Source organism: Nyctereutes procyonoides, unplaced genomic scaffold, assembly GCF_905146905.1.
Source record: "Nyctereutes procyonoides isolate TBG_1078 unplaced genomic scaffold, NYPRO_anot_genome, whole genome shotgun sequence".
Taxonomy (NCBI): Eukaryota; Metazoa; Chordata; class Mammalia; order Carnivora; family Canidae; genus Nyctereutes; species Nyctereutes procyonoides.
In genome coordinates this window covers 36,700,271-36,717,928 of record NW_026575052.1, presented here as the reverse complement: position 1 = coordinate 36,717,928, position 17,658 = coordinate 36,700,271, and the positions used below count along the sequence as shown (strand labels likewise).

The window sequence follows — 17,658 nt, the reverse complement described above, 5'->3', positions numbered from 1 at the left end:
TATATTAAAATATAGATTTTATGTATTAAGCCCTTAATATTTTAATATTTATAAGATGTAGAAAGGACAAAGTACTTGCATAATGTCTTTAGGATGGAGCAATTTGTAAAAATTATGATTAGTGAAACAAAACTATTTCCACTTTTAAGGAAACCTAAAACAAGAAAGTGCAAATTTTAGAGTGTGCTTAGTTTTTCTAGGATTAGATTTAGATCTAACCTAATTTGAAACCCTAGCCTTTGTTTAGATGAATAGATAGATAAGATTTATTACCTTCATTAAATTTAACTGTGATGGAATAATATTAAACAAGAGTTTATTCAGTTCAACAAAATTTGTTGAATGATTTTAATAATAACAATATATTTAACAACAATATAAACGTCATGTATTACATTAAATTCTCAGCAACAACCCATTGAGATAATAGTATTTTTATTTCCATCTCACACATGAGAAATCTTGAGGCTATAGAGATTTACTCATTTGTTCAAATTCAGACAGCTAATAAATGATGCAGTTGCTTTATATACTCCAGGAACCTAACTTCAGAGCCTGATATCTCAGTGACCACACAAAACTGCCTCCTGTCCATCTTGGAACAGGCACTTTTACACTATACACTGGAGACACTTGTTTTGACAAGCTTAGAGTAATGACAAAACTGCCTCCTGTCCATCTTGGAACAGGCACTTTTACACTATACACTGGAGACACTTGTTTTGACAAGCTTAGAGTAATGTTAAGGGAAAGCACTTAAATATGAGTACTGTGTAGGGATACGTTCAGTGTGCTTTGGAAAGAAAAAAGGTATCCACTGTGTTACATTTTTTTCCATTTTTTTTTTTACTGTGATAAAATACATATAAAATTTACCTTCAGCGATTTTTTAAGTGTATGGCTCAGTGCTATTAAATATATTCATAATGTTGTATGGTCATCAGCACCATGCATCTTTGCATGCATCTTTCAGTCTCATAAAACTTGAACCTGTACATCCTTTAAACAATAACTCCCTAGCCCTTGGCAACCACCATTGCACTTTTTTTTTTAAAGATTGATTTATTTATTTGAGAGACAGTGCATGAGCATGAAGAGGGACAGATGGAGAAGCAGACTCCTTGCTGAACAGGGTGCCCTAGGACCCTGAGGTCATGACCTGAGCAAAACCTGACAGTCAAATGCTTAACCAACTGAGCCACCAAGGTGTCCCCACCATTGCACTGTAGTTGTGACTACTTTAAGTACCTCACATAAATGGAGTGGTAAAATATTTATCTTTTTGTGACTTAACTTACAATCACTGAACATATGTCCTGATGGTTCATCCATGTTGTAATATATGTCAGAATTTGAAGCTGAATGATATTCTATTATATGTATCTGTCACATTTTGCTTATCTGTTCATTAGTCAATGGATGTTTGGGTTGTTTCCACATTTTGCCTATTATGAATAAAGCTACTGTGAACTTGGGTATACAAATCTCTTTTTAAGTCACTGTTTTCAGTTTTTTTTTGGGTAGGTATCCTGAAGTAGATTCACTGGATCATATATGGTAATTCTGTTTTTAATTTTGTGAGGAACCACCATACTATTTTCCACAGGAGCTGTGCCATTTTAAATTCCTACCCACAGTGTACAAGGGTTCAGATTTTACCGTATCCTTGCCAACATTTGTTTTCTGGTGGGTTAAAAAAAAAAAAATATATATATATATATACACACACACACACACATACATATATAATATACACACAATATATATATACACACATATATTATACATATACACATATATAATATATAGTGTTCATCCTCATATGGTGAGGTGGTATCAGTATAGTTTTGATTTCTATTTTCCTAATGATTAGTGGCATAGAGTATCTTTTCATGTTTTCTTCTTTGAAGAAATGTCTAATCAAGGTTTTTGCCCTTTATTGAATTAGGTGTTTTGTTTTAGAGTTTAGGAATTATTTATGTGTTCTGGATATCAATTCCTTACCAAATAAATGATTTGCAAATATTTTATCCTAGTCTGTGGGGTACCTTTTAAACTCTGTTATTAGCATCTTTCGATGCACAATTTTTTTTAATTTTCAAGAAGTCGAGTTTTTTTCTTTTATTGTCAGTGCCTTGGTACCATATCCAAGAAATCATTGTCAGATCCAATGTCGTGAAGCTTTTGTAGTATGTTTCTTTTAATACTGTGTATTAAAAAGTCGTCCTGTGAAAAATTTGCTGAAATGCCTTATGTATGCTTCCTTGTTACCTCAAATAATCATCATTTTAAAAAGATACATGAAAAGCATAGGGCACATCCACTGGGCTTAGTTTCATATTAAAGAGAAATGATGAACTGTGGCTACTGCTGGCACTGTTGGAGTCCGTTGGCAGCATGAAAGATTGAGAAAGGAGCTGTTATCGTTGATTCAGACTTATTTCCAACCCTGTCTTTAGAACACAGACTTTTCATGGAACACTTTTTATCTTTTCTCTTTTTATTTTTTACTATGAAGAGGACATTTTTCTTTCCTCAGAGAATATTACAAAAACCTGTCAAGCCATCACATTTGAGTATAGAGATGGGAATGAAAGTGAATAAAATAGTATTCTAGTTCAAATGACTGTTTCTGACTGTGAGCACAGTTCTGGAGAACATCAAAAATATATGCAAGAATTAAATAGGGCCAGGCAAATGAGTTCCAGTAAATCCAGAGAGCTTTGAAGGAAGCTAGGATCTTGGAGAAAGAATTGTTTCTTCTTAACACTGAAAACAGTATGAGATAGTAGAATAAGCCAAGTTAAATTAAGGCTGATTTTGTATCTTTGGGAGAGAAGCTGGGCTTATTGCACAAGTCACCACTAGAACAGTTTGTCCTCTAAGCATTCGTTATTTGAAGTCTTTCAGAGTTACTTGCTTATATTGAATGAGTAATGAAAACTTTTTAGACTAACTGCCTAATTTAGAGCTTAGAGCCTTGTGGTATCGAAAAATGACAGTTTGTTGTAGAGAAATTTACTAGAAAAAGTATTTGTAGGTCCCTTTTCCCCCTTTTCTCCCGAGGGATAGCCTCTCCTTTGGTATGAACAAGTGTTAGTTAGAACTCAGGATTAGAGGAAAGGTCTTTGCTGATGAAGGTATTTCACCATTCAGGATTTAGATTTGCATATAAATTATCTAATTTTATTTTGTACCTCACCTTGCATTCTCCTGTTCTTAAGTTTCTTGACTTAGAGCTTCTCTAATTTTATTTTTCCAGGTATTGTGTCTTTTGTTTCTTTCAGGAGTGGGAAAGGGGGACCTGTAAGGTTTTAATTGATTTATACAGATTCTCAGCCAGTTTTCTTGTTTTCAGCTCTGTGCCTCACCTCTGCCTTCTTTATGGCTGATGATTTCAGGGTTCTGAAAACCAAATCTGCTTACCTTAGATTGTTATTTCCTTGGCTGGCAGCTTGGTTTCAGATCAGTCACTTAACTTTCTTTTGTCCACTGGCCATCCTCCAAACACTGTTGCCATCTTTACCCAGTGTTGTTTCTCCTCTTTATAGACCCTGTGAGATTGTTCCTTTGCTTTTTATGTTCTTTTTACTCTCACTGTAGTGGGATTTCATGGGGGTCCAGCAAATGCGTATTTTCAGTACCAAGATTGTCTTCATAATGTCTGTATGCTTCCAGGGTAAATAACTTAATTACAAAGATGCAATAAAATATTTGTAGCTGAGAAATGTGAGTAATATTACTGTTTTATCTTTGTACAAAAGATTTGTTTCATTTGTCCTGTTTAGAATTTTCTGATTTTACTGAGCATTTACTTCAGAGCAACCATGTTGAGTTTTCTAATATATACTAGGATTTTTGTCACTTCCTTGTTGCAAACCTCCTCAGTTTTGAGATTTCTTTTAGATTTAGTAGTAAGACTAACCTCTCTAATGTAGGTTTGCCTGTAAAGGCCTACTGTAATCTGCTTTGTGACTCTTTTAGCCTCTTCTAGCCTCCTTTGGGAGCTTAGTGATCAGCCATTCACTGTACAGAACATTTTTCATTGTCTTGAGAGCACCTTTCTTCCTCTTGCACCACAGTCCTGGAATACAGGCTGCTCATTCCCTGTCCCGCAAACAGTCCCTCCCGTTCTCTCACCTTCCATTTTATGTATATTTTTTTAAGATTTTATTTATTTATTCATGAGTGACATAGAGAGGCAGAGACACGCAGGCAGAGGGAGAAGCAGGCTCTGTGCAAGGAGCCCGATGCGGAACTTGATCCTGGATCTTGTGATCATGCCCTGGGCCAAAGGCCGACGCTCAGCGCTGAGCCCCCCAGGCATCCCTCCACTCTGCTGCTTGTTTTTGTAGTCTGTGAATTAAGAATGTTTTTTTATATTTCTTAATGGTTGAAAAAATAATAGTATTTCCTGACACATGAAAGTTATCCAAAAGTTTGTACGGGAACACATCCGTGTCCATTTCTTGACATACTGTTTATGACTAATGTCGGGTGTTGAATAGTTGCATCTGAGACCATATGCCCCACAAAGCCTGAAATACTTACTTTGAGTCCCCACAAAGTCACCGTTTGTGCTGTTGTTAAGTATTTTTATAATGAAATAAATATGTTATAAATATATAGACTATAGAGTTATCTGTCTATGATGATTGAATTTTTATTCCAGCCAGGTACATTATTGTAGTTTTAGTTGGATATATTACATTTTAATGATAACTTGATATTTGCTTTTATAATGGGTAACTGTTTTTTTAAATCTTGCTTACTAGATATTAATTGCGGTTAGTATGGAGAGCATCTCTACTATTTGTTTCCAAATTACATGTGAATGAAAAACACAGGCTATATATCGAAAGTTATCAAACTATCATGCTTCATGGTTCAGTTAGTGTGTTTGTAGTATTTTCACAGTGCTCCTAGGCCAAAAGAGATAAAAATATCTAATCGTTCCTTCTATTAAGTAGTTGGATCCAAACGGCTTAATATTATTTTTTGTCCTAATTACTTAGTAGTTGCTGAAAAATAATAAAAGTCTCAAGAAAGAATATCTTTATTTCATTCTTAAATATCCACAAAATTACTGACTAATGGAATATATGTACCTATTGAACATCATTCAGATTCTCAAACTGGAGAATCAGATTGGACTCCACTTTTACTTTTTGTTTTGTCTGAATTTCTGGGTAGTACTTTGCAAATATAGGAAGTCATCTTAAGGAGCATTTTTTGAAGTGTCTGATATTTCTGTGGTTCTCTGCATATTTGTAAATATTCTGTGAGTTCATTGTGGCATCTTAGGATGCAACACACAGTTTACAGGGCCCAAATATAAATAACTGTCTTGAATTAATAAGTGTTAATCTTTACTGCTTAGTTTTAACATTTTTTAAGATCTGTTTATTTTAGAAAGATAGAGTGCATGCACAAGCAGGAGGAGGGGCAGAGGAAGAGGGCAGCAGATTTCCCACTGAGAACAGAGCCCATTGTGTTCTGAGGCTCAGCCTCAGGTCTTGACCTGAGCAGAATCAAAAATAGGACACTTAACTGACTTGAGCCATCTAGGGACCCATTCTATTACTATTATAAAATGTTGAAGTATTTCTTGGAAAATATGAAGAGGTATAAAAGTAGGAAAGTGTGGAAACTTAAGATTGATTTTAAGTTACCAAACTCCACGAGATAGAGATTTTGATATTAAATGCATTTTTTTCAAGGTGACCAGTGTTTATGAGCGTACCCTGAGCTTCATGTTCAGTCTGTATGATCAGTATAGTGGATTGTGTTTTACTTTATAGATTCTAATTGTATCAGTCAGGGTTCTCCAGAAAAAAATAGAATCTCTTTTATATGTGTGAGCTCTGTACGCATGTACACACATCATGTACACACAAAGACATGAGAGAAAGAGACAGAGAAAGAGAATATGAGATAGGAGAGAATGGGAGGGAGGAAATGATTTTAAGGAATGGTTCACATGATTATGGGAGCTGACAAGTTCTAATTTTTTAGCAAAGGCTCATAACTCAAACAGGATTTCTGTGTTACAGTCTTGAGGCAGGATTTCTTTTCTGGGAAACAATATTTTTTAAAAAGATTTTATTTTTTTATTTATGAGAGACACAGAGAAGCAGAGGGAGAAGCAGGCTTCATGTGGGAAGCCTGATAAAGGACTTGATCCCAGTACTCTGGGATCATGCCCTGAGCCAAAGGCAGACACTCAACCACTGAGCCACTCAGGTGTCCCCCTCCCCCCTTTCTTTCTTAATTTAAATTCAATTTGCCAACATATAGTACATTATTAGTTTCAAAAATGTAGTTTTCAATAATTTATCAGTTGCATATAACACCCAGTGGTCATCCCATCACATGCCCTCCTTAATGCCTGTCACCCAGTTCCCCACCTCCTTATCTACCTCCCCTCTGGGAAACCTTATTTTTTTATCTTAAGGCAAAATTCACCTGTTTGAAGAAGCCCAGCCCATATTATCTAAGGTAATCTCTTTTCTTTAAAGTCAACTCTTGTACATAATAATCATATCTACAAAAATGCTTTCACGGCAACATCTAGACTAGCATTTGATAGTACAACTGGACACTTTAGCCTAGCTGAGTTGATAGGTACAATTAACCAGCACACTTACCACTTCTATATTAAGTTGTTTTTAATATAGCATATAATGTCCAGAAACATTTATTTTTCTTTGAAATTCTGCAAGTTGAGGTTGCAACCTGCCTTTTCTCTAAAAGTAGCAACAAATCAGTTCAGCAAATTACACCTTAAACATTTAAATATCTAATCACCAACTCAGTAACTGTAACCTAAGTATAAGTTGACAGTTTTGAAAAATGCATGTACTTTTATAGTGTACCAAGAAGAATGTATTGGATTGGTGATTTATTAAATGAGATTACAAAAATCACTCATTGGCTGTGTACTGGTTTTGAACAGTCTATTTAGCTCTCAGAATAAATTGTCTCCCAAGATTAATTAGAGTCACTTCCTGGTTTTGCTCAAATTATTCCTTTCCAGCTCAAGACTTGCCCCACATTCTTGTATTCCAATTCTGTGCTTTTTTGGAATTAAACTTTAACCAGGCCTGATGAGCTTTAAGCCTTTAAAAGTACTTATCCACAAGTAAATAGCATTTCAGATATTTTGAGATGCCTTTTGCTCTTTTTTCAGATGGACCAGCTTTTGGGAAATATGATTGAAATGTGGGTTGATCGCATGGATAACATTACGCAGCCTGAAAGAAGAAAACTTTCCGCATTGGCTTTGCTTTCTCTTCTGCCATCTGATAATAGGTGAGGAAATGCTTTTTTCAGAATTTGTTTCTTTAAATCATCAAAGTATTAACACTATTTTTGGCTACTGGTATTGATGCATGTTAATGGGTAGTGTTTTGTGTATGTGTGTGCTAAGTTTGTTCGTGACAATGCTGGGGCAGGTGTTGGTCTAGATCTAAAATGATATGAAATGGGAGTGGTGGGCACTACAGTTCAACTTGGTCGTATTCATTTAATGAGTTATTTAATTGTATGAATTTTCATTTTTTTATAATCAGATTTTATTAGACTTACTTTAGGTCTTTTTACATAAGATTAATATGTGATATTATGTCAGTACCACTTCATAAAAATATCCTGTTAATTCAAAAGAATGTTACATAATTTGTTGTTTTTTACTTTGGATTATCTCTAAAGAAACTTGCAAGTACTTTTTTTCTCGTAACATTGATGAAGTCATCTTATTATAGTTTATACAAACTTTGTTAAAACTCTCTTATTCTTGTAAAGCATATGCAAAATTCTTTGCTTTGGACATTACATATGAATACTTATTTTCTCTATTTTTACCTCTGCTGTTGTGGAATTTAGCAATCTGCTCCTCCTCTTCTTCTTCTTTTTTTTTTTTTTAATACTTTTAAAGGTATAAAAGCAGGTCTTAAGACTTGGTTTTGTATGAGAAGAATAAACTAGATCGTTTTGTCTTGAGGAACCTTCAGAACACGTCTATCCTGATGTTAGATTAGTGAAATCAGTTAGCTTTAGAAATTCTTTTTTAAAATGTAGGTATTATTTCTAGTATGATAGTTTGAATTAAGCACATATGTAATTGTTTTGTCCTAACACCACAGTAATAGATAATAATTATTGAGCACGTTTGCCACATGTTTGGTATTTGTATCTCATTCAGTTTTTAATTATGGGTCTGAGGCAGAGGCATGATTATTTTCTTTATTAATAGAGTAAAGAAATAACCTAAAAATGTAAACTAACTTGCCTGGTGTGTGGCATGTGGCATGACATAGGGCATATTATGACCTGGGACAACTTGATGCAAGAGTTTGCTCTTTTTTAACTACCAGTTGGTTCTGTCTCTCAGGTAAACATGGGCAAGACCAACATACTTCCTCCCTGTGAAATTGAGTGTATTTTATTAATTTTTGAAAACCAAATTTTAGGTACATGTATTTTTACTTATTACTGTTTCCCTTTTTCGTGGATAGTGATTTGAGATTATTCAGGCCTTTAAAATTAAAATGTTAACCTGGTTTTTATTTACATTGACATGGATGGAACTGGAGGGTATTACACTGAGTGAAGTAAGTCAGAGAATGTCAGTTATCATACGGTTTCACTCATATGTGGAATATGAGAAATAGTGAAAGGGACCATAAGGGAAAGGAGGGAAATTGAGTGGAGAAAAATTAGGGAGGAAGATAAAACATGAGAGACTGCTAACTCTGGGAATCAAAGGGTTGCTGAAGGGGAGGAAGGAGGGAGGATGGGGACTGGGTGATAGGCATTAAGGAAAGCACTTGATGGGATGAACATTGGGTGTTATAATGTATGTTGGCAAATTTAATTTAAATAAAATTTTAAAAATGTAAATATTTTCAAAAGTCAAAAAAATCTGGTATTTGGCAGTAGCTAGCAGTCTGTAAATATTTGTGGAATAAATTAATGAATGGAAAAGATATTATAGTTAATAAAGCACGTTAGGGCTTCTCCTAACATAAAGTACTGAAATTACTGAGGATAAATTAGAAATGACACACATTAAATGAGGAAAGATATCTAATTGTATCTAAAACATACTTATTTTACATTTTTTATGAGACAACTGTTTGCTTTAATATTTAATTTTGTATAAATATGTGGTTAAAAATAATTTTGATATATAGGTAGCCAAAATAGTTGGCTTCTATAAGGAAAATACAAGGTTCTGTAAGTCAGGAATAGACTGGGGCTCATGTCAACCTGTGTAAATTGAGGGGCAGAACTTTATGAAGACGTGGAGTTCTCTTAAACATTAAAATTTCAGACTTAAAAGTTGGAAAGAGATATGATAGGAAGAGTGGATCTTGTTTCTGTGCTTAAAATGAAGTAAATATTGAAAATGAATTCATGTCGCCTTACGGGTTATCAAAGAGTATTGAATAATGTAATAGAATTTAAAAGAATAATTATTTCACTTTATAGTTGATGAGTAACTAAAGGAACATTGATAGATACAGAAAATGTAACAATCTGCAAACAAAAAACTTAATTGCTGTGTAAGTTTGCCACATAGTCATTGGCCCATGATAGAATTTACAAAGATTTATATTCACATTGTCTAATAGAAGGTAATGTGCAAGTTTAGGTCAGCAGTTTTATTGTTTTCTTATATCACTTTTCCTTCTACTTAAACTACATAGTTGTTGGAGTTTGGCAAAATTTTCCCCTTTCTGCATCCCTAGTAATAATAATACCTGGTTAATCTCCCATGTAATAGTAGTTTTCTGTTCCTTTGTTTCTTTTAGAAATTGCAGTGTAACATTTTGCTTGCCTAAAACAAGCAGATCTAGAGAATAATGTTGATGGTGATTTTTTTTAATCAGTTAAATTATGAAATATTATTTTCTTCTCCTTTTATTATAATGGATTTTCAAATGCAGAAATACACTGTTCTAAAGCATGGTTTCTCAACAGATAATTATTTGGAGCTTTTCTTTTTCTTTCTAAGATTTATTTTTTTTATTTTAGAGAGGGGACAGAGAGAGCATGTGTGTGTAGGTGGGGGGTGGGCAGAGGTAGAGAGCAATCCTCACGCAGACTCCCTGGTGAGCTGAGAGCTGAGAGCCATGATGTTCCTTTTTTTTTTTTTTAATTTTTATTTATTTATGATAGTCACACACAGATTGAGAGAGAGAGAGAGAGAGAGAGAGAGAGGCAGAGACATAGGCAGAGGGAGAAGCAGGCTTCATGCACTGGGAGCCCAACGTGGGATTCGATCCCGGGTCTCCAGGATCGCGCCCTGGGCCAAAGGCAGGCGCTAAACCACTGCGCCACCCAGGGATCCCGAGCCATGATGTTCCTATCATGATCTGAGTTGAAAACAAGAGTTAGGTGCTCAACCAACTGAGCCACCCAGGCACCCCTTGTTTGTTTGTTTGTTTAGAGACAGGGTTGGGAAGAGTGGGGTGGGGAGAGAGACTCTTAAGCAGACTCCATGCCCAATCTAGAACCTGAAAGGGGCTCCATCTGAAGACCCTTAGATCATGACCTTAGCCACTCTCAGGAGTCAGACGCTTACCTGACTGAGCCATGTAGGCACCTCTAGATGATTATTTGTTACGCAGAACCATCTTGTGCCTTGTAGGACACTTAGCAGTATCTCTGCCCTCTGCCTGGTAGATGCCAATAGAACTTCTAACCTCCAATTTAGAGTTATCATTTGGGAAACTACTAAACTCTCCTGTACCCTAATCCTCTAGTTCTGGTTCAGAAATTTGGTAAAAACTCTAGTCCCCAGTGCCACTAATGACTTGCTGATGACAATGACCATATTACTTGTCTTACCTGTGCCTAAGTTCCCTTGTTTTTAAAATGTGGATATGTTCCTAATGAGACTTTGGTAAAGAATACATGAGTTTACATCTGTAAGGTCAGATAGATGAAGTAGGCTGCTTTTATTTCATCCCTTTCTTCCTTTCTCACCTATTCATCCTTTTACTGCAGTACAGAGTTCTAAAAACATAAGTCACTATATGTACATGCACTTATTTTTAATTCAGTACATTTTCAGGTTATTTGTCGGGACACCTATTCATTAATTCATTTTAAAAATGTATGTTAACCACATATGTTCTAAGGAATGTCACTTTCTGCTAGATGATATTTTATGGTATTTTAACACTAACTGAAGGATATCTGATTTTGTTGATATCTGCCCTGTACATTCTTGTTTTATCTTCTTGCTCACTTTCTTAACATAGTGCAACCTTTTTTTTTTAATTGTGCAGTGCAATTGTCTTGTGTTATTTTTGTTTTATTGTTTTTCTATTTAGCTGGAATAATTCCAGGTTTGAATATTCTTCCTTTCTTAGGATCTATATTTAAACATAGAGGGGGGGATCCCTGGGTGGCGCAGCGGTTTGGCGCCTGCCTTTGGCCCGGGGCGCGATCCTGGAGGCCCGGGATCGAATCCCACGTCGGGCTCCCGGTGCATGGAGCCTGCTTCTCCCTCTGCCTGTGTCTCTGCCTCTCTCTCCCTCTCTCTGTGTGACTGTCATAAATAAATAAAAAAAAAAAAAAAATTAAACATAGAGGGGAATAATATTTTTCTTCAGCTGATTTTTATATAACCATAACATTATTCGTCTATACATCTTTTAATGTTTTCCTCCAAAGGCATAGATTAAACAAAATTACCACTTGGAGATGAGAATGAGAATGATCAGACTTGACTTTGATTCTCTTCTCTAAAAGACCAATTCATCCTCCAACTTCAAAGACACATTTTTATAATGTACTTCTAAGAATTTCAGATGTGAATAAGTATTTTTTAAGACTAAGTATTGTAAGAATTTTGACTTTGACTTTTATTTTTAGATGTAAGGATGTCACTAATAGGGAATATTTAATATAAGCTAGTTGAATAATTAAAAAAGAAATTGGCAAATCAGCATGGTTTTTTGGTATGATGGCTTACTTTCTAGGAGAAATTGTCTTTAGAATAAACTCTTTGAGTATCAGATTTACGAAACCTGCTTGGATTACACTTGATACCTCTTCATAATTCTCATGTATCTCTAAATTAGTATATGTAATATCCACGTTTGGAGATTCATTATTATTTAAGAAATTTCTAAGATGGTTTGTAAGATAAATTATTTTACAACTTTTAAAATGTTAGACCAGTGGAATCAAGAAAACAGATTCCAAAAATTAGTATTTTGGTATAGTTTAAACTTAGTTAAATAAGCAGTTTACAGTTTTTAAATTGTAGACATGTTGTTTTACCTGAGTTATGCTTAGTTTAAGCTGACCAATTCTAAATTAGTATTTAACATGATAGACTTTTGGGGTACCATACCTGGCTGGCTCAATTGGAAGAGCATGTGACTCTTGGTCTCTCGTTCATGGGTTTGAACCCCACAATGAGTATAGAGATTACTTCTAAAAAAACTTTAAGAAAATGATAAACTTTGATTTTCATTCCTTAAAATCGGATGCATTTTTTAATTTCTAGGTCATGTATTCTTTAGTATCCTACACTGTTTTATCTGTAAATTTTTGACTGCAGATTTTAGTAGCTTTTCTTTTTTTTTAAAAAAAAATATTTATTTATTTATTATTTATGATAGACATAGAGAGAGAGGCAGAGACACAGGAGGAGGGAGAAGCAGGCTCCCTGCCAGGAGCCTGACGCGGGACTCGATCCCGGGACTCCAGGATCGCGCCCTGGGCCAAAGGCAGGCACTAAACCACCGAGCCACCAGGGATCCCATTTAGTAGCTTTAGTATCTTTTCTATAGTAAAAATTGATTCTCAGTTTTTTTAGTCTTTCACAAGAAAATGCTGTAGAAACATGGCCTGTGTGTGTGTGTGTGTGTGTATGTGTGTGCATATGTGTGTGTGTGGTAACAAGTTTATTGCTATGTAATTCATAGACCGTACATTTCACCACATAAATGTACATCTCACTAGTATTTATAATATTCTCAGAGTCATACAGCCATCGCAACAGTTGATTTTAGAACATTTTTATCACTTCCGGAAGGAAGCAGGTACTCTAGTAGTTTTCACACCCCTTCCACCAGGCCCCCCCAGCTCAAGACCTTAGAGTAGTAAAGGTGGAGAGCTAGGTGGAGAGTAGAACATAGTTCCTAGAGAGACAGGGCCTAAGGTAGAGTCAGTTTAGTTCTCTGTGATTAATTGTGCAATTATTAGTTTCCATCAATACCGTTAAAGATAATCCACTCATTGTCTTGTGGGGAAATATTTTAAATCCACTTTGCTGCTGCCCAACTTGTCACATACTGGAAATGCTAGGATTTACGTCTTTAAATTTAGATTTGGTGTTTGCTTTCCTGTTTGTTGCCAGTGTTCAGTCTTTGTTCATTCATTCATTCATTTGTTCAGTAGACATTACTAAATATGAATGCATCATTAGTAGGTCCGGAGTGCTTTAAAATGCAGGTTTTATTATTATTCAGGTATGGTGAGGCCCTTAGAGCAGCAGGAAATTGCCATTGGAAGGTATTTTGTCATTTACAGTTCCCAAGAGGAGTATTCAAATCATATCACACAGAACTAAAAGGAAACACCAGGGTTGGTTTAGAGAGGGAGCAGGGGGGACAATGTGGGCAAGAGCCTTTATTGTGGTTTCCATGGGAAGGAATGGGAAAGCCAGGGTAAAGAGATTTAGGATTGGCTAGTTTAAATAATTTTAATAGGCTTTGGTGTAGGCACTGTTGCAAGTTGTCTGTTACCTGGTCCTTTGGTTATTAGGGCAGGGGCTAGTGGCCCTGAAAGTAAGAGCCTGATGAAAGAGGTAGTTGGATATGTGCTCTGGATCAGTTGGTTTGCATATGTAATTTATGCTGGAAGGCAGTCATTTACTGTCCCTCTAAATTGTGTAGCTCTGGGAAGGGCAGTCTTTGCAGGGTCCTTAAGGCCCCATTTGTCAAACCATCAACATACGGAAAATTAAGAAGGCATGATTAATACACTATTAACCAACTTTTGTTTTTAGCACCATGCTTATCACCTTAGTAGGTCCACAGTAAGTTTAATGAATGAATGAAGAATGAATTTAATACTTACACTGTAATGTGTGCTATTTTTTTCCTCCCAACTAAATAACATTTTTCTGAACTTTTAAAGAATGTTTGTGCCCTGAAAAATTAAGATTTCTCAGTTTGTCAGTCCTGGGAGGAAGTATGGCATACTTTTTGGGGGATTATATAAAGTACTACTTGAGGTAGTAAACAGATTATTCTTCAGTTTTGTCATATTAACACACCATAAAACATATTCACATTTAGCAGCCTTAAAAAAGGAGAGTTTTTGTAGATACTATGATTTATAGTATTGTTGCAAATTAGTAGTTCTTTGAATTAGGCTACTTGAGGCGTACTTTTAATCTGAAATTATATATATAAATTTTGTGTACGTGCTTGTTAATACCATTTCTTAAAAAAGAAGTATGGAATGAATTTTGATATATTTACTTTAAAAGGAAATATTTAAAAAACTTATGGTAGTTGTTTGAGCATGAAATCTATAAATTGAGAAAGGAGGTAGTGTGAAATTGTGGGATTTGGAATTACATTTTTGTTCTAACACTTGGGAAGTCACTTGTCTCTGAAAATGAATTTACTATAATTAATAAGACAATTTATATTGTTCTGAAATGCTACAATTAAAAAGTATGCACAGGATTAAAAAGTATAAATATATAAAGTATAAATTCTTCAGGCATTCAACAACACTAAATCCTTTTGTGTAATTTTGAAATGAAAAGCTGTTATTGGACACATTTGTTTATACTAATTTTCTACCTCAATTCAAAAAAAATGAGACTCTTCAAGACTGATCTTTTCTAAACTGATGAATCAAAATCTTAATTACTAACACATTATCAATTCTGTTAGACTAGAGCAATGGATAATTTTATGTATTTCTATATTCGTTCATTCATTTTGAGAGATGAGTAATTTTAAACAATTGATTCCCATACTTTGTATAGGTCTGATTTTATGAATGGATTTCTATTGGTAGATTGAGCTGTTACTGGAAGTCAAATTACCAATTAAAGTTACGTTGTCTCTCATGCTTTTGAGAAGCTGTGCTATGTCTGTGTTTCAGATTCTTGTGTTCACTCTAGAGTTTAGATAGACAATCTGAGAAGACTGATGGAAAACATACTTTTCTTCTACCTCTTGTGTGCAGGTGATAGACAAGATGATCTAGCCTTGCCAAGCTATTTCACTGTACCTTATAGTATACTCATTTCAGAATCGGAGTGGCAGAAAGCACCCTTAGTGATTACTCTACCCCTTAGCTAAATGGTCATTCTCTCTCCCTTTCCATCAAATACTAAACTGACCATCTGTGGAATGATAGACCATGAGGTTACTGGGAGGAGCAAAATGGTTGTGGCCCTTGGCCTCTTGGAACTTACAGTCTAGGATAGTCTAGGGTTTTAGTTTTGTGGTAGTTGCTCTTATTTTTGCTGTTTTTTTCCTCAAGATTGGTTTGAAGTGATTTTTTTTTAATTTTTTAATTTATTATTATTTTTTGGTTTGAAGTGATTTTTAACAGTTTATATTATCTCATATAGAAACTTGAAGAAAGGAGCAGTGAGGTGTCATGGGGAAAGTTGTTGAGAAATTGTATTTTGCCAGTCAACCATGAAAACAATCGTTATAAGATATATTGAATGATGACATATACCTCTCTCTCCTTGTTAGATAAGGAGAATAAAACATGTCTTAGAATTTTTGGAAATTCCAGGACTTCAGCTGTTGAGGCTCTACTTTCTATCTTCCTTTTGAATGTGTAGTTTACAAATGGGATAGGTATACTTAGCTTTTCAAAAAATAACCTTTGGATTATGAATGCTTATTATGAATTATGTAATCTGATTTGGTTTGTAGTAATTACTGGTTATGATCATTTAATTCAACTGGGGGAAATCCCTCTGTGATACAGCTTTTAATGATTTTGTTTTTTTACTGCTCTGCATATGTATTTTTTGGTTCTTGCTGTGAATTCACAGGCTGGTTTTCTTCCCAAACATAAATTGAATAAGATACATACTTTTGAGCTCATTAGTATTCGTACTTGAGTTTTGGTAGCTGTTATCTAACAGAAGCTGGAAGATACAGACAAGGTGGTTTAGGAAGATGAACAATTGGTGCCATAATTGCAGGTTCACTGCCTTTATCTGTATACAGAACAGTTCTGTGAAAAAAGAGGTAAATTTTCTAATTCTGGGGTTGGTAATTTTTTTTTTAAACTGGTTATAATCAGTTCTAAAACTTTTTTTTTTTTTTAAACTGAACATCAGTTTGCTTTTCTATCAGTGCTTTGAAATCTCATTCTCTACTCCTCTTCCCCAAAGAAGTTACACCCTTTTAAAACTGTTTGGAAATGTTTCTATCCCTAACCTTAGAATTTGAATGGAAATAGTTCATTTTGGCTTTCATTTCCAATAAAGATTCACTGTACTTTTGAAATATAGCAGAACCTATATGCTTCTAAGCCTGTGGTACTGATAAAACCAACATTCAGCAATATTTTAAAAATTCATATTATGTGCTAGAGCACCCTGCTCTGAATTGGTGATACATCCCACTGCACCTTTGGGACATATTATTCAGTATGCCCTTGCATACTTAGGACTGTTTTTGTCTTCTGTCTCCTGTCCTAACTACAGTAGGAAGGACAGTTTCTGAATGCTTATGAATATGGGACTATACTCTCAGTATTTTCCTCAATCTAGGGCAGCTTGCCCCATCTACAAATCAGATAAATGCTTCTGACAAACTTCTCATAAGGTGGCAGTCATCTTATAGACACTCAGTACCTGTAGTAAATCAGTAACCATTGTATAGCCTTAAACTTTTAAATATTATACCCAAAAGACCCAAATTATGATCCAGTAAGATGACTTTGAAGTTGTAGGATCTTATAACCATTTTAGAATGAGATGAAGTTTGTGAATGAGAATGAGGTATTGGGTCTAGGCCTAAAACAGTTGTGACAGAGTACAACTTGGTCCAACAAAGGTATAAAAGGAGTAAAATAATGATTCCTATGGACTTTCTAATTTTTCTTATGTACCTAATAGACCCTTACCGCTTGAAGAGCATCCTACTTTTGGGGATTCTTTTCCTTGAGCTTCTGCTTTCACTCTCTCCCACAGTTTCGGAGAGGAAAAGACACATCATGGTGGTGAAGAAAGCTAAATTTGGGTTCAGGGGTGTGTTTTGCCTACTGTTCATGTGACGTTGCCTGCCTTTCTTCATTTTTTGATGTTTCCAGCCAGCAACTATGGGTTATCTTGAGGCTAAATTGGAGAATGTATATACGGTGCCCATTAAAATGTTGAATGCCTAAGAGTTTTAATGGTAAATGATTGAATATAACCTTTTCACTTGTTGCTATACTATTATCTGTGTATTAATATTGCTACTCTTAATGTTACAACTGTCAGTTATTTTGACCAAGTGTGTGAGGTACCGATTTAGGCTTTCCTGAGGCTGTCCCTCATTTATTCCAAGGCTGTCTCCCATTCAGACTGTCCAAATGTGACCCATGCCAGCACTTGAAGATAGATACTATCTCCCTGCAGCTGTTTGATGCACACATTGT

At 35.0% G+C, this 17,658-nt stretch overlaps 1 protein-coding gene across 2 annotated transcripts in view; it reads left to right on the top strand.

Annotated features, from left to right (window-relative positions):
- The window catches only part of IPO11 (importin 11), a 198,179-nt gene that overhangs the window by 119,312 nt on the left and 61,209 nt on the right, over positions 1-17,658 (top strand). For both annotated transcript variants that reach the window (XM_055332731.1, XM_055332732.1), the window contains exon 27: positions 7,190-7,311. In XM_055332731.1, coding sequence (XP_055188706.1) covers positions 7,190-7,311 — 122 coding nt within the window. The remainder of the gene's footprint in view (positions 1-7,189; positions 7,312-17,658) is intronic.